Raw genomic sequence first — 26,699 nt, 5'->3', positions numbered from 1 at the left:
TTAGAGATTCTGGTCCAGCCAGTGGATGTAGTTGTCCAAGCTCCTCTGGCCCACGCTGGAGCGCATGGGCAGGAAGGCAAACACCATGCAGCCGTGGAAGCCATCCTCGTAGTGGTCGCTGGTTACCGCGACGCCGGCATCCCGCAGGCGCCGGGCGTACATCAGGCCGTCGTCGCGCAGCACGTCAAACTCGCATGTCATCACGTAGGCCTGGGGCGTCTTACCCAGGACCTCCTGCTCGGCCAGCAGGGGCGCCGCACGCACGTCCACCAGCCCGGGAACTTCACCCACCTGAGTTCAATTCAAGAAAAAAACAGCAATTATTATTATTATTATTATTCTCACTAGAAATATTGAATGCTTCGCCTGCCCATCTCTCTAGCGTGATGCTTCGCGTGCTCGGCTGTAGCTCTGGCGCTTTGCTTGCTCGGCTGTAGCTCTGGCGCTTTGCTTGCTCGGCTGTAGCTCTGGCGCTTTGCTTGCTCGCCTGTAGCTCTGGCGCTTTGCTTGCTCGCCTGTAGCTCTGGCGCTTTGCTTGCTCGCCTGTAGCTCTGGCGCTTTGCTTGCTCGCTTGTAGCTCTGGCGCTTTGCTTGCTCGGCTGTAGCTCTGGCGCTTTGCTTGGTCGGCTGTAGCTCTGGCGCTTTGCTTGCTCGCCCACTCAAAAGAGCATGACTTTGTGCAGTTGAGAAATTGTGCGCTGAGATTTTGCACTTGGTCAATTCCCCATGTCTATTTGTCCCCTATTTGCTCCACCCCCTCTGCCGATCTGAGGAGAGTTATAGACTAGCACATGCTTCCTGCAGTCGCCAGCCGCTTCATTTCACCTGAGAGCGAGGAGTTTCACCAGGCATGTAATGCATGGGAGGATCCCGCTATCCCCCCCCCCAGTTCCCCTCCCCTCCAATCTATCCTTACCCTTTTTTTTTGTTACTTTTCTTATGGTCGGCAAATAAAAATATCACAACTAGCTGATATTTCTTTATTTCTATAAAAGTAAAATCAAAGATCACAAGCCTTATCTGTCATCAAAACCTGTTGTTGGAAAAATCTTTCTCGACTTTTCTAAAATAAATAAATTAATGAAAGACTTCACCCACCAACCCTGGCGACCCCATTTCCCTGACGACCGGCTGGAAATGTTTCTTGCGTTCGGATGGGAGCAGAGCGGTCCAGTCCAGCTTGGAGCGGGTGGGACTGGTGATGTGCTGCTGGTCCAGGGAGCTGTGGTTGTTGGCGAGCAGGAGGGGCTCCAGCGAGGTGTTAGCGCCCAGGTACTGCAGCCAGAAACGGGCCATGAGCGGCCGGTAGAGGATGGGCACTGCCTGATTCTGCTGGTAGGACGGGGTGTTGAAGTCCAGCGCCTGGAGAACAGGGTAGATCAACGCCTGGGCCTTGAACTGAACCATTACACTGCTGTCTGATCCAAGCTGCAGAGACAAGGGGGATTTAAATTAGGGTTAAACCAGTGGTGTTGTCTACGTGATACGCAGGTATGCGCCGTATACACACTGCGAAATGACTCAGATTTGCGTATGCACACTGGGAAATGCGCTATGATACGTATCGTTTTCAATTTCCATTCATAAAATTCACCCTGTGCGTGTGTTACCCTACATTCACACACAGCACCCAAGCCTTGCCTTTACCCATGCTTTTAAATAGGCGTCCTTTTTAGTCAATGAGGCTGTGTACACAGTGCGCCTCAACGTGAACCTTCCGTGTACCCACGCCTCGCCTGAGCTGCGCCGATTTTTATGTGAGTCTTTCAAGCCGACTAGGCGCGTGAAGGCAGACTTTTTCTGTCAAGCCATGAACGAAAAATGCGACAATATCCGTGGGAAATGGCAAAGTCAACTGAATTTCAAAATAAAATGGTGTTACAGCGTTGAGCAGAGAGAGAGAGAGAGAGAGAGAGAGAGATTGACAGGTGGCTATCACGTGGGGCTTTCTCCCCGTCAGTAAACAAATCTTCAGGAGAGAGAATAGCGACAGAAGAAGCAAGATGAAGCTGATAGCTGAAGCTATTCTGTAAATTTGGGGAGGAACAACAACAACAACAAAAAACAACAACAACAATCACTGATGATGTCATCAGTGTTGTGACATTACTGATGTGTTGTGACATCAAGATTTCAAGATTCAAGATTTTTATTGTCACTCTGTAGTACAAGTATCACGTGTGAAATTCTTGTGCTGTAGACTCCGTTACAACATAATGCAAAAATAAAATAAAAAATAATTAAAAACAAGAGGCAACAAACAATTAAACATAATTAAACATAATAACATTCTGTTAGGTGCAAATAGCATATGCCTAATTAACATACTATTGAACATTAGTCATACGTGATGGTAGCAGCTGCAGTGCGGTACAGTACGGCTACTACACTATTTGTATATGTTAAGGAGTCTCGTGGCCTGCGAGAAGAAACTGTTCCTCAAGCGATTTGTGCGTGCTTTTGGAACCCTGTATCTTCTCCCTGAGGGTAACAGGGAGAACAGGCTGTTGTGGGGGTGGTTTGTGTCTTTGATGATCTTCATGGACCTCCTGAAGCACCGCTGGTTGTACAGATCTTGCAGTTCTGGCAGCTCACATCCTGTTACGTGCTGGGCCGCGCGCCTCACCCTTCTTAGCGCCCTGCGGTCCATGGTGGTGCAGTTCCCGTACCAGGTGGTGAAGCAGCCAGTCAGCAGGCTTTCAATGGTGCCTCTGTAGAAGTCCCTGAGGATTTTTGGCCTTAGCCCGAATTTCTTCAGGCGTCTGAGTCCGTGTAGTCGCTGTTGGGCCTTTTTGACAACAGTGGCGGTGTGGTTGGCTCATGGATATTGACTCCCAGGTACTTGAAGCTGTCCACCCTTTCCACCACTGTGCCGTTGATGGTGATTGGGGGGTGTGCCCCCCCCCACCTTCTGTAGTCTACAATGATCTCCTTTGTCTTGGAGACGTTCAGAGAGACATCAGTGATGATGTCATCAGTGCCCGGCCACGACCCATTGCTGCGCAGCAGCTATTTATTATTAGTGGCAGGGGCAGCGAAGCGGCAGGGCCACTGTTTGTATTTGCCAATATTCTTTTTCTTCTTCTTCCGGGGAAGTTGGACTTCCCATGCATGAAAATAAACCAAACTTTGTGCAAAGGTCCAGTCCCATGCCAAAAAATTGGCACCAATAGTCCTGATGGATGCGCTACAGCGACCGTCTAAAGTTTCAAACTTTGAAAATTCACAACAAATCAGGCATACATACGTGCTACAGCTTTGCAACTGTCACTGAAATGTGTGCCCAAATGAGAAACATTTGTACACTGCAACCTATGGCCAATTATGAAGTCTAAAGACAGCAAAACTACAAAAACTGTAAAACTAATTCATCCTACTCCTCCCACATTCTTTCTTCAAATTACACCAAACTTCAGCATCTGCATCGTCAGACTGTCCTACAAAAAAAATTCAGACAGATTTTCAATTTATCAAAAATGTTGCCCACAGTGCATCAAAATGTTCTATACGCTATACATCTTATGAACACAAATGATGCCCTCCTCATACACATGTAGGTAAGACCCTTAGCTAAGCCTGCATGCGTGTGCATACTGTTGTCACTGTGGGCCATCTCTGGAAATGTGCCTTTTTTTTTCACAGCGAAAAGTCGATGCTAACTTAGCATCAATGCTAGCGGGAGGGAGGACTTACCAGCATTCAGTCATGCTTAATGCTGCTTGCTGGTATTGTTAATCCCATGTCAGAAAAAGTCTCCAGGTGTGTCGCTAATGTTGGTTTCTTTTGAGAAAGATTGTCTCCACGGGCTGAAAAGTTGTCTCGAGTCAGATGTAGCCATGAGTTGTGATGCAGCCAGTGTTGTATGACTGTGAACGTCCATGCTAACGTTAGTACTTTAAACAGCAGCAGCGTGGGTCTTGTCTCTATGAACCTACAGAATGGACGGTTAAAGCATAGACTCTTGCTTACTTTAAAACTTGTATTATCAACATACATATAACGTAACGTTCGCTCTAGTCTAGCTGCTATGGATACCCGACTGGTGTCTCACTGTTATTGTTCCCGGGAACAACATGCACTAGTAGGAACTAACAATCCTATTGTTTACATTTCCCGCTGTAACCGGTAATACCGGTTGGGTCACGTGCTTATCATTCGGTGTGAAAATGTTCACACACCGTGGCATCACTAGTTTCATTTCGTTATATGATGTGCCTTACATGCAGACTTTTGTCTTCGAACACAACCAGCAGATGGAGGTAGTGAGCTCTGTCCCTCCCCACATTGCCCTGGTGCTCAGAGGAGTAGTGATGTAGTGTCTATGTTAGTTTGGGGCGTACCTCCTGTGCCACGGCAGCAGCCAGGTTGCCCCCAGAGCTGTCTCCGGACACGCACACCCTCTCTGGGTCGATGCTGTAGTGCTGTAAGACCCGGGTGGACAGGAAGGCCCGCGATGCTGCCAACGCATCCTGGTACTGGTCCGGGAACACCGCCTCCGGGGCCAGACGGTAACTATAGCAACAAGACACCATAACAAGACAGCGTGATTACATTACATATGGCTTCATGTGTATGTAGGGCAACACAGGAACACAACCGATGTGATTATTGACCCATTTGGGGACCATAATGCTTATATAGATCGATATGTATTTGCTCATACTGAATAATCTGTTATCACCCAGTCATATCTGACCAGAGAAATGAAGCCAACCCGCTGGAAAAGGAGAAAAGAAAGAAGAAAACCAAACTATGTATATATGTGTGTGTGTGTGTGTGTGTGTGTGTGTGTGTGTGTGTGTGTGTGTGAGTGTGTGTGTGTGTGTGTGTGTGTGTGTGTGTGTGTGTGTGTGTGTGCGTGCGCGTGCCTGAATCCTTGTCCTGAATCCTTGTCCTTGGCCTTCAAAAATCAGTGTCTATTCAGTTTGTTCTGATCGGACAGATGCCCAAACTGTAGCTACTGTACTGTAGCTGCTATTATTACGTATGTCTAATGTTTAATTGTATGTTTAATTAGGTATATGCTATTTGCACCTGTGCAAACAGAACGTCAATTATGTTTAAGTATGTTTAAAGTATGTACATGCCATGTGCACCTATGTGCAGTGAATATGTCACTGTCTTTGACTTGTCTTATCACTTTACTGCCTTATTGCTTGTTGTGTCTCTTGTTTTCCTGCACCTATATGCCCTGTTATTTTGCACTATGTTGTAAACGGAGTCCACAGCACAAGAATTTCACACGTGATACTTGTACTACGGAGTGACAATAAAAATCTAAAAAATAAAAAGAATCTTGAATCTTGAACTTACTCAACGGACATAATGACAGCATCCAGCTCCTCCGCCATCTTCCGGCAAAGAAGGTCATATGATCGCATCCCTGGAAAGCAAGTACAAGGAGAGTGATACTGATACCATGGAGACAACGTTCAGAGTCATTATATCTCCCTGGTTCTATAGCAGAGTGATACCATGGAGACAACGTTCAGAGTCATTATATCTCCCTGGTTCTATAGCAGAGTGATACCATGGAGACAACGTTCAGAGTCATTATATCTCCCTGGTTCTATAGCAGAGTGATACCATGGAGACAACGTTCAGAGTCATTATATCTCCCTGGTTCTATAGCAGAGTGATACTGATACCATGGAGACAACGTTCAGAGTCATTATATCTCCCTGGTTCTCCACCGTTTCAGCACGTCCCAAAACCAAAGCCATGTCTCTTCGTGGCCCCTGTTGTTACAGGCTTAAACATGCAGAATCTGTTGTTACAGGCATAAACATGCAGAATCTGTTGTTACAGGCTTAAACATGCAGAATCTGTTGTTACAGGCTTAAACATGCAGAATCTGTTGTTACAGGCTTAAACATGCAGAATCTGTTGTTACAGGCTTAAACATGCAGAATCTGTTGTTACAGGCTTAAACATGCAGAATCTGTTGTTACAGGCTTAAACATGCAGAATCTGTTGTTACAGGCTTAAACATGCAGAATCTGTTGTTACAGGCTTAAACATGCAGAATCTGTTGTTACAGGCTTAAACATGCAGAATCTGTTGTTACAGGCATAAACATGCAGAATCTGTTGTTACAGGCTTAAACATGCAGAATCTGTTGTTACAGGCTTAAACATGCAGAATCTGTTGTTACAGGCTTAAACATGCAGAATCTGTTGTTACAGGCTTAAACATGCAGAATCTGTTGTTACAGGCTTAAACATGCAGAATCTGTTGTTACAGGCTTAAACATGCAGAATCTGTTGTTACAGGCTTAAACATGCAGAATCTGTTGTTACAGGCTTAAACATGCAGAATCTGTTGTTACAGGCTTAAACATGCAGAATCTGTTGTTACAGGCTTAAACATGCAGAATCTGTTGTTACAGGCTTAAACATGCAGAATCTGTTGTTACAGGCTTAAACATGCAGAATCTGTTGTTACAGGCTTAAACATGCAGAATCTGTTGTTACAGGCTTAAACATGCAGAATCTGTTGTTACAGGCTTAAACATGCAGAATCTGTTGTTACAGGCATAAACATGCAGAATCTGTTGTTACAGGCTTAAACATGCAGAATGGGGAACTTTGACCGCAAATGATGATTTTTATTTTCCTTTTCAGGCAGTTTGACTGGATCAATTATTAGAAGAAGCTTTTGTATACTAGAAATACATTTCTTCACATTTGCATGATTCATCTACACAGATCCTTTTAATTTAGGGATATAATGATTCATTCAGCTCCCGGTCCGGTACGATACATGATGCTGTGTTCATGACTCGACGTAATCAGGACGTTTGAAGCACAATCTGAATGAAGATCATTAGGACTTGGGGAAAAAAATCATAAACAGCGTGACGACAGGTTTCTGTCATTAAATTTAAATCATTTTAAGAAATGTAAGTTCAAATAACATGTTTGCCCAGGTCCAGTCCCATGAGTGCTGGGGGGGACTAACGATTAGCCAATCAGCATCAATAAACAACGCAGTGGCCTCGTCAATCTGTTTCGCATTGTCAAATGTGCCGAGGAGTAATAACAACAATAATGGTGACTGTCACGCTGCTATCGAGCCTGTTCTAAATCGATTAGAAGTGCCACTTACTTTGAAATCTGAACAGCACTCTGCTCTGAAGGCTTTTATTCAAAGGATTTGGGCTTTGACGTTGGTCTCTTGTGATTGTTCGGAAAAATGTAGTCTCGCTGGCCAGACTCCCCTCCCTTCTGTGAGAGTCGTCTGGCTGCACGGAAACAGGCAACTGGGATAAACCCTCCCCTGCTCTACAGCTGCTCTCCCATTGGAGCGACTGTTTCGGTGGCAGCCGGATGTCCGCTCCCGGCTTATTACAAGCTCTGTCATTGGCTCCGACCATGTCAATCAGAGCGGCTTCCGCTCCCTCCTCCCTGTGTGTCGCTGTAAATAGTGCCCCGCCGCCTCAGTGAAAACAACAACGCTAACTAGCTAGCAAGCTAACGGCAGAAACCTACACGCTAGCTCGTTGCTACATGCTGAAAACGGCAAGTTGGATTGTTTGAAACTATTTTCCAAGGGCACTGCCGCTAAGCGTCGCCCATCGCAATCCCACTATGGAGACCTGCGCTGCCAGACTCCTCTCCCGGTAGGGAGGGGAGGCTGGCCAGCGAGACTAGGAAAAATGTAATCCCTCTCTGGGATTTCCCCCTATGGAAATCGATTAGAGTGGAGGCAAAGTCAGACTGAAGAAGGAAATGGAGTGCAATGAGTTGACAATTCAGTCTGATATCAGGCTACTAACATTGATCAAATTCCACCAAATTCATCCCCAAATAAGCCTGATAAGTAAAGTAAAGTATACTGTACAACTGCACAACCAGGGACATTTCTCACTAGAAATGCAGTGCAAAAGTAGAAAAGCACCATCAAATGCAACATTTAACCACACACTGTAGGCTACCCACTGTTTTCTTTCTTTCTGTGTGGTTGTACATAATGCAGCATGTTGCTACTGCTACCTGCGCTTCAGTTTCAGTTTGGCCTGAGTCCATCTCGTCTCCTGCTACACAGAGACGCAGTGACCCGGACTCACCAGGAGTGTGACGACCCAACAGCTGTCTAGTGTTCAAACTATGCCAATATAATTTCCACTGTCATGTGAACCCTGACAAAGACCTGTATTATATATTATATTATCTTTATTTGAACTTGAATAAATCATTGAGGGCTGGCCCTCATTTACAATGATGTTAAATAATATAAATATAAATAAAATAAATAATAAAAGATGTAGGATAAAAGAAAAATCAACAAGTGCATACGTCGTACAGTTAATTAAATATAAGATATTACAAGGTATGAAAACAAATCATTTAAAAGAAGTATAAAGATAAAAGTACACGATACAACAAATCAATTAGAACAAGTGCAAACAGAAGTTAAGTGTTTAGTGATCATTGATTGAAAATGTCCAAGAGATAGTAAGAAATCAATGTTCATGCTGCTCTGCAGAGAGGTCCAGGCGGTCGGAGGATAAAAACAAAAGGCAGATCTACCAAACTCAGTACAAACTCAGTGACGTTAAGTGAAAGACTGAGTGTGATGTGCTCCAGACGACCAATCCATAGATGTAATCATGGATGTTATATAAGGTAGCTTGCCAATAAGGGCCTTGTAAATAAATAAATAAATACATTGTGTTTTTCGTGTCTCTGAGACAGAGAAAAACCAACCAACCTTTTCATACAGAATGATTTTATGATTGGTGATGCTTATAGCACTAAGCATCAATAAGCACCAGTCATAAAAGTAAAACGAGAATGGTAAACGAAATCGAAGGGCTTAAAGGCTTTACCGATTTTCAAACCGCTTTGTATCATTACAATGTCAGTAATGATGCAATCTGGGAACCCAGAGTCTATTTGTATTTCAAAAATAGACTCTGGGACGACCCTACTGTTTTTCCCCAGCGCGGAAAAGCCACCGTCACTTCCTTTTCCTTATCCTATGTGTGTATATGGCCGCTAATAGTACCGTTAAAGTACCGGATCGAGTATTGATAAGAGTAGTATCGATAATTCCTTATTAATGATTAGAGATGCTGCAATCGAGATTTTTCAATTCCGACCCGATTCCGATATTTTAGCCTCAAAACCGATCCGATTCCGATCAAATTTCGATACCGATTTCGATCCGATACCGATACAGCACATATTTAAGCCTCTCTATGCTGTCTGATAGCTAGCAGGCAACAAACATTTTTAGGGTTAGGTATGTATGTGTGTGCTTTGGTAATATAGTATGTAAACGATTTAGTTCATCTAATTAATTTGATGTAAAACTAAAACATAACAATGAACACTGGACACAAATAATTATTGTTTCCTCACACATACACCCCCACTCTGTCTCACACAGGACACATACACACACAGCCCTGTCCCTGTCTCTCTCTCACACACACACACACACACACACACCGCCCTGTCCCTGTTTCTGTCTCTCACACACACACACAAAGTTTGTGCATACATTTCCACTGCCAGATTGGAGGAGTCTTTCGTCATTATCTAATGTTACTTCTCTTCAGTGCAATACGTTTTGATAACGACCTGCTGTACAGCGCCGTTCGCTCAGTCAACTAACGTTAGTTAGAGGAGAAAGATAGCTGGTGTTAGCTAGCTAATTAGCCATGTTAGCTGCCTCAGTGGGTAACGTTAGCCTATAGAGAGTATCTGACGTTTATGTTAGCTACTCCTCAAACCTGCGGGTGGAAATGGTTTATGCGATGCGATGTATGTTGAAGCAAGACAACGTTTTGGCCCTGGCCATCCTAGGCTCAACGCGGCCTCTGTGTGCTGCTGCTGCTGCTGCTGCATGCTGGATAGAAATCCTGGAGCGGAGTCATGGAATGGAGTGCTTATATCGGAGCCTTGGATCGGTCATTTTCGCTGGAATCCGATCCGATCCGATCCATGTTTTTTGGCTGATATCGCGCCGATATCCGATCACATGATCGGATCGCAGCATATCTATTAATGATACGCATCCCTACTTATTAATGCCTTATTCTGCATGATCGTAATCTACAACTACTAACCTCCTCATTACTGCTTATCATCATCATCATCATCATCAGTATATACTGTAAATGGGATCTAGGGCTGTTTGTTTCTCTGTCTGTCCCACTGATGACATCATCAGTGATGTCATAAATCCCACTGATGACATCAGTGATGTCATAAATCCCACTGATGATATCATCAGTGATGTCATAAATTCACTCACACACACAAAGTCACGAGAGAGAGAGAGGGAGAGAGAGAAGGGGAGAGACACTGAGGGAGAGGGAGAGAGAGGCGAGGGAGAGGAGGAGAGGGAGTGAGTGAGAGAGAGGAGAGGGAGAGGGAGGGGGAGAGACTGAGGGAGAGAGAGAGGGCGAGAAAGACTGAGGGAGAGAGAGAGGGAGACATTGTGCGTGCGCCAATAGGGCAGGCAAGGCCACACAGCAGCTGAGCTGCGAATGCGAGCTGCAGGGCCAGCTCGGTGAGCTGCAGGACAGCTCGTAGTTGATAGTAAGTAAGGAAGTTGTAATACATGAATTACGATCTTGATATGGTTTGCTCAATATGGGCCTTATAGGTGGTAGTACACTAAAGCACCACTAAAGTATTTCGCTCTAAAGAAAACTACGATCATTATATTAACCAATTAATTTCCACAGTGGAATTTTACAATTTCCTTATTTCCTTTAAAGCTACAAGCTGAGCTAAGCACAGATCCATTGACATTGTTCAAATTAGGGTGCGTCAAAATTAATCGTATAATTGATGCATCGCGATGCGGACGTGTGAATCGAATCGGATCGAATCGTTGACAGATGAATCATTGAATCGTTTATGTTAAAATTTCTGTTGACATTCAGATTTTAAAGCACTTTAAAGTAAAAAAGGGACTTGATATTTATCTGACTGCTTGTATTAATTGATGAAAACGTAGTCATGTGCAGTAATAGTACAGAGAATTGAGGATTTGATAATTGGAGCTGCAATACTTTGAGCTGTATCGAGATGCATCGTGGAATCGAATCGAATCGAATCGTTGACAGATGAATCGTAAACGAATCGAATCGTGAGGCCAGTGAAGATTCACAGCCCTAGTTCAAATCAGTTAAAGTATGAGGCCACAGCACAGGTTTTTCTTAAATCAAATGAATGGAAGTCAAATTAATGTTACCCTTTTTTTTTCTTTTGCATTTTTAACAGAAAATCTAAATCGTCTACCAATTAAGGCATAATAAATGTTTTTTTATGTTTTTGTCATGATTGTGTAGCCACATGTCTTGAAGGTCTCCACAGAAAATGTTTCCACTTCGAACAGAAAGAAATGTGGTGGGGCTTTTCCATAACATTCTAAATAGGGTCGTCACAGTAAATGGAAACATGTTTGCTGGTCAACAACTGGTCACTCACTACACACACACACACACACACACACACACACACACACACACACACTCACTACACATTCCTCCAAATATTCACAGTGATCACTCACGTCCGCTGCCAAGGGCCCATCCTCCGCCGTGGAAATAGATCACTCCCCTTTTGGTTGTGTTCCCGCCCCTGGGCTGGAACACGCGGGTGGCCACGCCCCCCAGGGCAGAATCAGACACGTGCACAGCGTCACAGGAGCGAGGCTCCACCTCCTCCACCCACGACACCACCCGCTTCAACAGGTGCACGCGGTGACACACACCCAGCGCGTGAGCCATGTCGCCCTGGAGACATGCACACGCACACACACACACACACACACACACACACACACACACACACACACACACACACACACACACATTTATATATATTTTTTACATACTCTCAACTTCATTTTATTTGCCCTCCCTCATGAAAGAGACAGGCAAATAGTAGAACGCCGTCTACATGATTACTATTTAAACGCCTGTGTAATAAAGCAATAGTGTTTGAACAGCTTTTTGCAAACACGTTTATTTCCAGTCTACAAAATAACCTGAATTGCATCAAATCACAGATGTTTTGAACAGGTATATGATGTGATGGTGTCATTATGAGATAGGGATAATATACAGTCAATAGAGATAGGCCTAGATCCAAATTACGCATGGGGAGAATTACAGCATATTGCATGCCTCGTGCAAACTGTATTGCAGGGACTGCGAGATGGGAATCTGATTGGTTTGATTGATGTAATGCCCGGGCATTACCAGGGCACGCTTGTGAATAATTCTGGTGGTTAACACCACCCAAATCCCGTTTGCACCGTGCATAAATGACTTGGCACACCTCCAATTTGCGCCCGCGGATGTTGATGTGCCGAGTTACGCACCCCCGCCGAGTAATTGCATCCCCAACCATATTTTGGGGTTGTTTTAACTTAAAAACAGGGAGGTCACGTCTACCCAAACAATTATATCACCAGCAAAACAAATGTGGGACAAAGAGTACGTTTGTGTGGGACACATTAACAATGCTGAGTATGGCTGCAACTAATGATTATTTTCATTATCGATTAATCTGTCGATTATTTTAGACTAATCGATTAGTCATTCTTTAAAATGTCCCCAAATGCTGAAAAATGGTGAGCATCTGCCCCCCCCCCCCCCCCCTCAAAGCCCAAGATGACATCTTCAAATGTCTTCTTTTATCCTGACCAACAGTCCACAAGACCACGACCCAAAGGTAGTCTGTCATAGAAGACAAAAGACACCAGAAAGCCGGGACAAGAGATTGTTTACTTACAAATGAGTGTCTCTCCTCTCTCTCTCTCTCTCTCTCTCTCTCTCTCTCTCTCTCTCTCCCTCTCTTTCTGAGTGGCTTGACCTTTGAAAGCTAGGGCCAATCAAAATGTGGGACATCATCTCAATATGTGGTGGGACATGGGAAAAGACATGAGAATGCTGTGCAGTCCCACACAAAGTGGGACATCTGGTCACCAAAACACTGGACACTGGACTGCTATCGTCCCTGCAGCATGAGGCAGGCGTTAAGGCACGCAAATAGGTGCGCAAGCGCAAAAAGTGGGTAGCGCCTGTACCAAGATAGAGCCCAATATCTTTGTTGGTTTAGTGTGTGGAGGGGGGGGGGGGGGGGGGGGGGGGGTTTCCTGCGGGGAGGGGGGTTCTGAGTGAATCTGGTTGTGTATGTGGTTGTAGAGGTTTTATGTAAATGTTTGTTTTGTTTTTTGTATTTTTCTTTATTGTTAAAAAATCGACTCAATAAAAAATGTATGAAAAAAATATGTATTATTATTGATTTGTTACTTAGGCCTACATACTTTATATCGTCAGATGTATCATTTATTATTGACTTGTTACTTAGGCCTACATAATGATTGTGTATCTTCAGATTTGTTTTAAATGATGGCGATTTCACTTTTAAGCCCGCCCTGCCCCATTGTGTAAGCAAGATAAGCGTCTATGTAGAGTCGGCCAATGGCATTGCAGTATAAGGTGAAGGAACAAGCCTGTGAGTATGTGTTTGCGTGTGTGGACTGGCAGTACAGCCTTTATCTCACGCTGGTAAAATAAGCATGTTATTACATCTTATCGTCATACGTGTGCAGCGGTGTCAAAGTTCACAACTACTGCCAACATAACATTAGACTGGATTACACCATCATTTATTACCACTTGTTCTTTTTGCCCATTTCATGTCTCTACTTGTCTTTAGCAGAACTGATCCATTGAGTCTATAATACTGTCCTGAGAGCAGTTTCCACCTGACCTGCTCATCATGTGAGTCTATAATACTGTCCTGAGAGCAGTTTCCACCTGACCTGCTCATCATGTGAGTCTATAATACTGTCCTGAGAGCAGCTTCCACCTGACCTGCTCATCATGTTAGTCTATAATACTGTCCTGAGAGCAGCTTCCACCTGACCTGCTCATCATGTTAGTCTATAATACTGTCCTGAGAGCAGCTTCCACCTGACCTGCTCATCATGTTAGTCTATAATACTGTCCTGAGAGCAGCTTCCACCTGACCTGCTCATCATGTGAGTCTATAATACTGTCCTGAGAGCAGCTTCCACCTGACCTGCTCATCATGTTAGTCTATAATACTGTCCTGAGAGCAGCTTCCACCTGACCTGCTCATCATGTGAGTCTATAATACTGTCCTGAGAGCAGCTTCCACCTGACCTGCTCATCATGTTAGTCTATAATACTGTCCTGAGAGCAGCTTCCACCTGACCTGCTCATCATGTTAGTCTATAATACTGTCCTGAGAGCAGTTTCCACCTGACCTGCTCATCATGTTAGTCTATAATACTGTCCTGAGAGCAGTTTCCACCTGACCTGCTCATCATGTGAGTCTATAATACTGTCCTGAGAGCAGTTTCCACCTGACCTGCTCATCATGTTAGTCTATAATACTGTCCTGAGAGCAGCTTCCACCTGACCTGCTCATCATGTTAGTCTATAATACTGTCCTGAGAGCAGCTTCCACCTGACCTGCTCATCATGTGAGTCTATAATACTGTCCTGAGAGCAGCTTCCACCTGACCTGCTCATCATGTGAGTCTATAATACTGTCCTGAGAGCAGCTTCCACCTGACCTGCTCATCATGTTAGTCTATAATACTGTCCTGAGAGCAGCTTCCACCTGACCTGCTCATCATGTTAGTCTATAATACTGTCCTGAGAGCAGCTTCCACCTGACCTGCTCATCATGTGAGTCTATAATACTGTCCTGAGAGCAGCTTCCACCTGACCTGCTCATCATGTGAGTCTATAATACTGTCCTGAGAGCAGTTTCCACCTGACCTGCTCATCATGTGAGTCTATAATACTGTCCTGAGAGCAGCTTCCACCTGACCTGCTCATCATGTGAGTCTATAATACTGTCCTGAGAGCAGTTTCCACCTGACCTGCTCATCATGTGAGTCTATAATACTGTCCTGAGAGCAGTTTCCACCTGACCTGCTCATCATGTGAGTCTATAATACTGTCCTGAGAGCAGCTTCCACCTGACCTGCTCATCATGTGAGTCTATAATACTGTCCTGAGAGCAGCTTCCACCTGACCTGCTCATCATGTGAGTCTATAATACTGTCCTGAGAGCAGCTTCCACCTGACCTGCTCATCATGTGAGTAGAGCTGCAACGATTAATCGATTAATCGATTAGTCGATCGACAGAAAATTAATCGACAACTATTTTGATAATCGATTAATCGTTTTGAGTACAATTTTAAGAGAAAAGGTCTAAATTCTCTGATTCCAGCTTCGTAAATGTGAATATTTTCTGGTGTCTTTGCTCCTGTATGACAGTAAACTGATATTATCTTTGAGTTGTGGACAAAACAAGACATTTGAGGGCGTCATCTTGGGCTTTGGGAAACACTGATCGTCATTTGCCACCATTTTCTGTCATTTTATAAACCAAACAACTAATCGATTAATCGAGAAAAGAATCGACAGATTAATCGATTATGAAAATAATCGTTAGTTGCAGCCCTACATGTGAGTCTATAATACTGTCCTGAGAGCAGCTTCCACCTGACCTGCTCATCATGTGAGTCTATAATACTGTCCTGAGAGCAGCTTCCACCTGACCTGCTCATCATGTGAGTCTATAATACTGTCCTGAGAGCAGTTTCCACCTGACCTGCTCATCATGTGAGTCTATAATACTGTCCTGAGAGCAGTTTCCACCTGACCTGCTCATCATGTTAGTCTATAATACTGTCCTGAGAGCAGCTTCCACCTGACCTGCTCATCATGTGAGTCTATAACTGTCCTGAGAGCAGTTTCCACCTGACCTGCTCATCATGTGAGTCTATAATACTGTCCTGAGAGCAGCTTCCACCTGACCTGCTCATCATGTTAGTCTATAATACTGTCCTGAGAGCAGTTTCCACCTGACCTGCTCATCATGTTAGTCTATAATACTGTCCTGAGAGCAGCTTCCACCTGACCTGCTCATCATGTGAGTCTATAATACTGTCCTGAGAGCAGTTTCCACCTGACCTGCTCATCATGTGAGTCTATAATACTGTCCTGAGAGCAACTTCCACCTGACCTGCTCATCATGTGAGTCTATAATACTGTCCTGAGAGCAGCTTCCACCTGACCTGCTCATCATGTGAGTCTATAATACTGTCCTGAGAGCAGCTTCCACCTGACCTGCTCATCATGTGAGTCTATAATACTGTCCTGAGAGCAGCTTCCACCTGACCTGCTCATCATGTTAGTCTATAATACTGTCCTGAGAGCAGCTTCCACCTGACCTGCTCATCATGTGAGTCTATAATACTGTGCTGAGAGCAGCTTCCACCTGACCTGCTCATCATGTGAGTCTATAATACTGTCCTGAGAGCAGCTTCCACCTGACCTGCTCATCATGTGAGTCTATAATACTGTCCTGAGAGCAGCTTCCACCTGACCTGCTCATCATGTGAGTCTATAATACTGTCCTGAGAGCAGCTTCCACCTGACCTGCTCATCATGTGAGTCTATAATACTGTCCTGAGAGCAGCTTCCACCTGACCTGCTCATCATGTTAGTCTATAATACTGTCCTGAGAGCAGCTTCCACCTGACCTGCTCATCATGTGAGTCTATAATACTGTCCTGAGAGCAGCTTCCACCTGACCTGCTCATCATGTTAGTCTATAATACTGTCCTGAGAGCAGCTTCCACCTGACCTGCTCATCATGTTAGTCTATAATACTGTCCTGAGAGCAGCTTCCACCTGACCTGCTCATCATGTGAGTCTATAATACTGTCCTGAGAGCAGCTTCCACCTGACCTGCTCATCATGTGAGTCTATAATACTGTCCTGAGAGCAGCTTCCACCTGACCTGCTCATCATGTGAGTCTATAATACTGTCCTGAGAGCAGCTTCCACCTGACCTGCTCATCATGTTAGTCTATAATACTGTCCTGAGAGCAGCTTCCACCTGACCTGCTCATCATGTGAGTCTATAATACTGTCCTGAGAGCAGCTTCCACCTGACCTGCTCATCATGTTAGTCTATAATACTGTCCTGAGAGCAGCTTCCACCTGACCTGCTCATCATGTGAGTCTATAATACTGTCCTGAGAGCAGCTTCCACCTGACCTGCTCATCATGTGAGTCTATAATACTGTCCTGAGAGCAGCTTCCACCTGACCTGCTCATCATGTGAGTCTATAATACTGTCCTGAGAGCAGCTTCCACCTGACCTGCTCATCATGTTAGTCTATAATACTGTCCTGAGAGCAGCTTCCACCTGACCTGCTCATCATGTGAGTCTATAATACTGTCCTGAGAGCAGTTTCCACCTGACCTGCTCATCATGTTAGTCTATAATACTGTCCTGAGAGCAGCTTCCACCTGACCTGCTCATCATGTGAGTCTATAATACTGTGCTGAGAGCAGCTTCCACCTGACCTGCTCATCATGTGAGTCTATAATACTGTCCTGAGAGCAGCTTCCACCTGACCTGCTCATCATGTTAGTCTATAATACTGTCCTGAGAGCAGCTTCCACCTGACCTGCTCATCATGTGAGTCTATAATACTGTCCTGAGAGCAGCTTCCACCTGACCTGCTCATCATGTGAGTCTATAATACTGTCCTGAGAGCAGCTTCCACCTGACCTGCTCATCATGTGAGTCTATAATACTGTCCTGAGAGCAGCTTCCACCTGACCTGCTCATCATGTTAGTCTATAATACTGTCCTGAGAGCAGCTTCCACCTGACCTGCTCATCATGTGAGTCTATAATACTGTCCTGAGAGCAGCTTCCACCTGACCTGCTCATCATGTTAGTCTATAATACTGTCCTGAGAGCAGCTTCCACCTGACCTGCTCATCATGTGAGTCTATAATACTGTCCTGAGAGCAGCTTCCACCTGACCTGCTCATCATGTGAGTCTATAATACTGTCCTGAGAGCAGCTTCCACCTGACCTGCTCATCATGTTAGTCTATAATACTGTCCTGAGAGCAGCTTCCACCTGACCTGCTCATCATGTGAGTCTATAATACTGTCCTGAGAGCAGCTTCCACCTGACCTGCTCATCATGTGAGTCTATAATACTGTCCTGAGAGCAGCTTCCACCTGACCTGCTCATCATGTGAGTCTATAATACTGTCCTGAGAGCAGCTTCCACCTGACCTGCTCATCATGTTAGTCTATAATACTGTCCTGAGAGCAGCTTCCACCTGACCTGCTCATCATGTGAGTCTATAATACTGTGCTGAGAGCAGCTTCCACCTGACCTGCTCATGTGAGTCTATAATACTGTCCTGAGAGCAGCTTCCACCTGACCTGCTCATCATGTTAGTCTATAATACTGTCCTGAGAGCAGCTTCCACCTGACCTGCTCATCATGTGAGTCTATAATACTGTCCTGAGAGCAGTTTCCACCTGACCTGCTCATCATGTTAGTCTATAATACTGTCCTGAGAGCAGCTTCCACCTGACCTGCTCATCATGTTAGTCTATAATACTGTCCTGAGAGCAGTTTCCACCTGACCTGCTCATCATGTTAGTCTATAATACTGTGCTGAGAGCAGCTTCCACCTGACCTGCTCATCATGTGAGTCTATAATACTGTCCTGAGAGCAGCTTCCACCTGACCTGCTCATCGTGTTAGTCTATAATACTGTCCTGAGAGCAGTTTCCACCTGACCTGCTCATCATGTTAGTCTATAATACTGTCCTGAGAGCAGCTTCCACCTGACCTGCTCATCATGTGAGTCTATAATACTGTCCTGAGAGCAGCTTCCACCTGACCTGCTCATCATGTGAGTCTATAATACTGTCCTGAGAGCAGCTTCCACCTGACCTGCTCATCATGTTAGTCTATAATACTGTCCTGAGAGCAGCTTCCACCTGACCTGCTCATCATGTGAGTCTATAATACTGTCCTGAGAGCAGCTTCCACCTGACCTGCTCATCATGTGAGTCTATAATACTGTCCTGAGAGCAGCTTCCACCTGACCTGCTCATCATGTGAGTCTATAATACTGTCCTGAGAGCAGCTTCCACCTGACCTGCTCATCATGTTAGTCTATAATACTGTCCTGAGAGCAGCTTCCACCTGACCTGCTCATCATGTGAGTCTATAATACTGTCCTGAGAGCAGCTTCCACCTGACCTGCTCATCATGTGAGTCTATAATACTGTCCTGAGAGCAGCTTCCACCTGACCTGCTCATCATGTGAGTCTATAATACTGTCCTGAGAGCAGCTTCCACCTGACCTGCTCATCATGTTAGTCTATAATACTGTCCTGAGAGCAGCTTCCACCTGACCTGCTCATCATGTGAGTCTATAATACTGTGCTGAGAGCAGCTTCCACCTGACCTGCTCATCATGTGAGTCTATAATACTGTCCTGAGAGCAGCTTCCACCTGACCTGCTCATCATGTTAGTCTATAATACTGTCCTGAGAGCAGCTTCCACCTGACCTGCTCATCATGTGAGTCTATAATACTGTCCTGAGAGCAGTTTCCACCTGACCTGCTCATCATGTTAGTCTATAATACTGTCCTGAGAGCAGCTTCCACCTGACCTGCTCATCATGTGAGTCTATAATACTGTCCTGAGAGCAGTTTCCACCTGACCTGCTCATCATGTTAGTCTATAATACTGTGCTGAGAGCAGCTTCCACCTGACCTGCTCATCATGTGAGTCTATAATACTGTCCTGAGAGCAGCTTCCACCTGACCTGCTCATCGTGTTAGTCTATAATACTGTCCTGAGAGCAGTTTCCACCTGACCTGCTCATCATGTGAGTCTATAATACTGTCCTGAGAGCAGCTTCCACCTGACCTGCTCATCATGTGAGTCTATAATACTGTCCTGAGAGCAGTTTCCACCTGACCTGCTCATCATGTGAGTCTATAATACTGTCCTGAGAGCAGCTTCCACCTGACCTGCTCATCATGTTAGTCTATAATACTGTCCTGAGAGCAGCTTCCACCTGACCTGCTCATCATGTGAGTCTATAATACTGTCCTGAGAGCAGCTTCCACCTGACCTGCTCATCATGTGAGTCTATAATACTGTCCTGAGAGCAGCTTCCACCTGACCTGCTCATCATGTGAGTCTATAATACTGTCCTGAGAGCAGTCTCCACCTGACCTGCTCATCATGTGAGTCTATAATACTGTCCTGAGAGCAGCTTCCACCTGACCTGCTCATCATGTGAGTCTATAATACTGTCCTGAGAGCAGCTTCCACCTGACCTGCTCATCATGTGAGTCTATAATACTGTCCTGAGAGCAGTTTCCACCTGACCTGCTCATCATGTTAGTCTATAATACTGTCCTGAGAGCAGTTTCCACCTGACCTGCTCATCATGTTAGTCTATAATACTGTCCTGAGAGCAGTTTCCACCTGACCTGCTCATCATGTGAGTCTATAATACTGTCCTGAGAGCAGTTTCCACCTGACCTGCTCATCATGTGAGTCTATAATACTGTCCTGAGAGCAGCTTCCACCTGACCTGCTCATCATGTGAGTCTATAATACTGTCCTGAGAGCAGCTTCCACCTGACCTGCTCATCGTGTTAGTCTATAATACTGTCCTGAGAGCAGCTTCCACCTGACCTGCTCATCATGTTAGTCTATAATACTGTCCTGAGAGCAGTTTCCACCTGACCTGCTCATCATGTTAGTCTATAATACTGTCCTGAGAGCAGCTTCCACCTGACCTGCTCATCATGTGAGTCTATAATACTGTCCTGAGAGCAGCTTCCACCTGACCTGCTCATCATGTGAGTCTATAATACTGTCCTGAGAGCAGCTTCCACCTGACCTGCTCATCATGTGAGTCTATAATACTGTCCTGAGAGCAGCTTCCACCTGACCTGCTCATCATGTTAGTCTATAATACTGTCCTGAGAGCAGCTTCCACCTGACCTGCTCATCATGTTAGTCTATAATACTGTCCTGAGAGCAGCTTCCACCTGACCTGCTCATCATGTTAGTCTATAATACTGTCCTGAGAGCAGCTTCCACCTGACCTGCTCATCATGTTAGTCTATAATACTGTCCTGAGAGCAGCTTCCACCTGACCTGCTCATCATGTTAGTCTATAATACTGTCCTGAGAGCAGCTTCCACCTGACCTGCTCATCATGTGAGTCTATAATACTGTCCTGAGAGCAGCTTCCACCTGACCTGCTCATCATGTTAGTCTATAATACTGTCCTGAGAGCAGCTTCCACCTGACCTGCTCATCATGTGAGTCTATAATACTGTCCTGAGAGCAGCTTCCACCTGACCTGCTCATCATGTTAGTCTATAATACTGTCCTGAGAGCAGCTTCCACCTGACCTGCTCATCATGTGAGTCTATAATACTGTCCTGAGAGCAGCTTCCACCTGACCTGCTCATCATGTGAGTCTATAATACTGTCCTGAGAGCAGTTTCCACCTGACCTGCTCATCATGTGAGTCTATAATACTGTCCTGAGAGCAGTTTCCACCTGACCTGCTCATCATGTGAGTCTATAATACTGTCCTGAGAGCAGCTTCCACCTGACCTGCTCATCATGTTAGTCTATAATACTGTCCTGAGAGCAGTTTCCACCTGACCTGCTCATCATGTTAGTCTATAATACTGTCCTGAGAGCAGCTTCCACCTGACCTGCTCATCATGTTAGTCTATAATACTGTACTGAGAGCAGCTTCCACCTGACCTGCTCATCATGTTAGTCTATAATACTGTCCTGAGAGCAGCTTCCACCTGACCTGCTCATCATGTTAGTCTATAATACTGTCCTGAGAGCAGCTTCCACCTGACCTGCTCATCATGTGAGTCTATAATACTGTCCTGAGAGCAGCTTCCACCTGACCTGCTCATCATGTTAGTCTATAATACTGTCCTGAGAGCAGCTTCCACCTGACCTGCTCATCATGTGAGTCTATAATACTGTCCTGAGAGCAGCTTCCACCTGACCTGCTCATCATGTTAGTCTATAATACTGTGCTGAGAGCAGCTTCCACCTGACCTGCTCATCATGTTAGTCTATAATACTGTCCTGAGAGCAGCTTCCACCTGACCTGCTCATCATGTTAGTCTATAATACTGTCCTGAGAGCAGCTTCCACCTGACCTGCTCATCATGTGAGTCTATAATACTGTCCTGAGAGCAGCTTCCACCTGACCTGCTCATCATGTTAGTCTATAATACTGTCCTGAGAGCAGCTTCCACCTGACCTGCTCATCATGTTAGTCTATAATACTGTCCTGAGAGCAGCTTCCACCTGACCTGCTCATCATGTGAGTCTATAATACTGTCCTGAGAGCAGTTTCCACCTGACCTGCTCATCATGTTAGTCTATAATACTGTCCTGAGAGCAGCTTCCACCTGACCTGCTCATCATGTGAGTCTATAATACTGTCCTAAGAGCAGTTTCCACCTGACCTGCTCATCATGTGAGTCTATAATACTGTCCTAAGAGCAGTTTCCACCTGACCTGCTCATCATGTTAGTCTATAATACTGTCCTGAGAGCAGCTTCCACCTGACCTGCTCATCATGTGAGTCTATAATACTGTCCTGAGAGCAGCTTCCACCTGACCTGCTCATCATGTTAGTCTATAATACTGTGCTGAGAGCAGCTTCCACCTGACCTGCTCATCATGTTAGTCTATAATACTGTCCTGAGAGCAGCTTCCACCTGACCTGCTCATCATGTTAGTCTATAATACTGTCCTGAGAGCAGCTTCCACCTGACCTGCTCATCATGTGAGTCTATAATACTGTCCTGAGAGCAGCTTCCACCTGACCTGCTCATCATGTTAGTCTATAATACTGTCCTGAGAGCAGCTTCCACCTGACCTGCTCATCATGTTAGTCTATAATACTGTCCTGAGAGCAGCTTCCACCTGACCTGCTCATCATGTGAGTCTATAATACTGTCCTGAGAGCAGTTTCCACCTGACCTGCTCATCATGTTAGTCTATAATACTGTCCTGAGAGCAGCTTCCACCTGACCTGCTCATCATGTGAGTCTATAATACTGTCCTAAGAGCAGTTTCCACCTGACCTGCTCATCATGTTAGTCTATAATACTGTCCTGAGAGCAGCTTCCACCTGACCTGCTCATCATGTTAGTCTATAATACTGTGCTGAGAGCAGGTTCCACCTGACCTGCTCATCATGTGAGTCTATAATACTGTCCTGAGAGCAGTTTCCACCTGACCTGCTCATCATGTTAGTCTATAATACTGTCCTGAGAGCAGCTTCCACCTGACCTGCTCATCATGTTAGTCTATAATACTGTCCTGAGAGCAGCTTCCACCTGACCTGCTCATCATGTGAGTCTATAATACTGTGCTGAGAGCAGCTTCCACCTGACCTGCTCATCGTGTGGCAATAAAGACTCTACTCTGTTCTATTAGGGATGAAACAATTACCGGGTTAGTGATAAACCCTGATCAAATTCCTGGCGGTTATTCCAAGTTTATTAAAAGTGAACGTGTCGCATGTCCAAATTGCACCAAATCCTATTATTCGCTGTTGTCATTTTAATGTTTATGCAAATAAAATGGATTTAGTGCTACTAATTGTATTTGTGGTTTTCAATATAAAACTTGGGTGAAATTATTTTAGTTCGTGTATCAGTACTTTGAACATTTTAACAATAGCCTGATTAACATGATCATTTTGGTCACTAATTGTGATGACCTTTTCATACAGTTTCATCTCTATTTCTCTAATCCTCTGCTCTATTTTGTTCTATTCTACCCCATTCCAATAGCCTATATAATACTCAGCTATGCTCTGGTATTCTATTCTATTCTATTCTATTCTATTCTAAGTGAATAGACAGATTCTGATCGTCTCTCCTCCTGTTTCTCTCTGGACTGTTCTAATTTTCTACCTCCCCCCCAGCCCCCAAACAGCAACACACATGTTGTAACTGTCTAATCTATTCCAATCTGTAATACTCAACTCTGCTCTATTCTATTCTGCAGCATTCAATTGTACTGTATTATGTTCTATTGTGTAACAATCTCTATTATGCTAGTAGTCTTAGCCATGACACACAACTACAAAACTGGCTGATGCCTCAAGGCAGCTGATGACCCAGTCCCAGGGCACTAAACTCACCCTGCCCATAATAGTTGCTAATCCGGGTTTGGATATATTCTGAAAATCTCCTCCAGTGTCTCTCTGGACTGTTCTAACTTTCTATTTCCGCCACCAGCATGTAAAGTGTCCAGCATGCTGAACCTGTGCTGTGTCGTGTGTCTCACTCTCACCCATCGACATCATAATCACATGCATTTGATCTCAGTGGTCTCACCGCGCTCATCAAGCCGCGGAACAGCGCGTCCAGCAGCATGAGCTTCCAGGGCTCGCAGACGGGAGGTAGCGGCAGGTAGACGTAGTACGCAGCGGCAGCGGACAGCAGCAGGGAGCCGGCCCAGCGGAGCCTCATCACCCGGCCCGGAAAGAGCTGGTTTTAGCCAGCCGGGGATCGCGTCGGTTTGCGGAGCTCGGGGATCGACCCTTTAACCTTGCAAGGCAGCGGGATCATGAGATCTGAAAACAAAACCATTTGGCAGCGTCAGGTTAGATAGATAGCCTACCCAGAAACGCACGCAGAGTAGGCTAATGTGAAGCTTGATTTCAAAATAAAAGTCCGAGTTGCTGCAGAGACCGTGGGATATCAAAGCAAGCAGTGAAAGCGAGACGCGGCTAGACACACCTCTGTTTCGCTAGCAACAATAAGCCGAGCAACAATAAGCATTTCCGGTGGCCGTTTTTCAAAGTAAAATAACCTTTGCACAAGCCTAGAGCACACGGAAGCCATTGAAAAATGATACATTTGCACAGTAAAACTATAAATTAAGCATTACAAAAAGCTATAGCCTACAATACAAATGTTTCTGTATGACAAACAGTTTTAATAACATTAAGAACGTTCTTCTTAGTATTGAATAGATAAATAGCCTACTGTAACTGTTCACTGGACTGCATAGCCTTTATAAATTGGACACATGGACACCCCGGTGTCCAAGGTGTCAGCACAAACTGTACACGCTTGGGTAGACCTTCACACTCTCAGCTAAGGCCAGTAGGAGTAAAAAAATATATATGGCGGCCCGTCAAACCCACCCAAAGGCACTAATAATGACATTTCCAGTCTATGTCTTATGTTTATGTAGCCTAACGGATTAATCTGGTTCACTTGTGAATTTAACCAAAACACCACCATTTCCTCGTTTTGTGTGTGTGTGTCTTACCCACGTTGGTGACGTCGCTTTGTGCACATGCGCACAGCTCCAGAAACACAGTCGGATGGGAAATGGCAACGAGACGAGCTGTGTCGCGAACATCTCTGCCTGAGAACGCTATTATTTATTGCTTTTTGTTTATTTTGTATCAGTGTATGGAACAGCTTATTGTTTTATTTATTTTGTGACACAGCTTGAGACCTAGTACTGCTGCCTCCTGATATTTACAGTCATTGCTCCTGACTCATGAATGTCGCCACACACGTCTCTAGCCAGAACACAACGCAGAGGAAAAACACACAGGTTACATTTACTTGTTTATACATAAGAAATTCAATAAAAGATATTTGGGGAAAAAGAAAGAAAGCTCCTGTGTTATTTACTGCCCTTAAAGGAACACTCCACCAATTTTCAACCAGCTTTGTTTAAGGACCATGAGGTGACAACAGTTGCCTCTTTACATAAGTGATAGGATGTTTTTGTCTCTGATGAAGCCACCTGTAAACGACGAGGATAAATTAGCATTGCCCAGCTCTGATTTGCCCGAGCGCGTGCATATCTCGTTTGTGCTGACACAGGGGTGTCCAGTGTCCAATAGTTGACCGGAAATGTCACTATTAGTGCCTTTGGGTGGGTTTGACGGGCCGTAATTTTTGTTTTACTCCTACTGGCTTTAGCTGAGAGTGGGATGTCATAGAGGAGGTATTCCCGAGCATGTGCATATGTTTGGCAAGCTGCCACTTTAAACACACACCTGTCCAGTGTCCAATTTGTAAAGGCTATCCAGTCGAGTGAACAGCATTTATCCATTTAGATACTGAGAAGAATGTTCTCAATGTTATTAAAAAAGTTATTGTTATACAGAAACATAATTTGCATTGTATAGCTTCGTTTAAATGCTTAGTTTATTTTTTAAATGTGGAAACTAACACCTTTTCAGTGTATTTTAAAAACATACATTATGTGGCTTTTATTTTGGAGGCAACCGGAAGTCTTATTGTTGCTAGCTCACGGGACGCGATATTTTTTTCCCCATGATGGTGAAGGCTAGGCGAAGGCATGACCCGCCCCTCTCTGCCTCTGATTGGCCTAGCGTCGCATCTCTTTTCTACAGTCTGTGGTCAGTGGGTCAGACAGACAGCAGTTTCGCTTGCTACACTGCATGAAAGACGCCACTGTGTGTTTATGTTTTTAATATAGTCTGGTCTATAACGCTGCCGCTACTCTTGGCAGTGCGCGTATGTAGCCTATAGACAAATCTGAAAAAGAAAAGATAAAGATTCATGAGAATTGATCAATGCTGATAGGCTATAAAAACAGGGTTAATGCGCATTTACAGTGAACTTTAATTCAGCTCATTGTAACACAAGAGTGACATGTATTTGAATTGAAATAGAGGAAACAAGGTGATGAAATTTAGAATGACGAGGAAAAAATATGTAACACTTTATATAACGTTCAGTCGTAAGTCATTTATAAGCCTTTAGTTAATGATGAAC

General features: G+C 44.7%; 1 protein-coding gene across 1 annotated transcript; it reads right to left on the bottom strand.

The window, feature by feature from the left end:
• Positions 1 to 24,401, bottom strand: LOC310789396 (neutral cholesterol ester hydrolase 1-like; the record flags this gene model as incomplete). The annotated part of the gene is made up of 6 exons (XM_083651039.1): positions 1 to 291; positions 1,099 to 1,428; positions 4,341 to 4,512; positions 5,314 to 5,383; positions 11,533 to 11,755; positions 24,267 to 24,401. 6 exons carry the CDS (start codon positions 24,399 to 24,401, stop codon positions 1 to 3), a joined length of 1,221 nt encoding a protein of 406 aa, XP_083507165.1.
• Positions 24,402 to 26,699: the final 2,298 nt, after the last annotated feature.

This window comes from Poromitra crassiceps (assembly GCF_964638095.1).
Source record: "Poromitra crassiceps genome assembly, chromosome: 2".
Lineage (NCBI taxonomy): Eukaryota > Metazoa > Chordata > Actinopteri > Beryciformes > Melamphaidae > Poromitra > Poromitra crassiceps.
The sequence above is the reverse complement of the archived record's forward strand: the minus strand, read 5'-3'. Positions and strand labels throughout refer to the sequence as shown.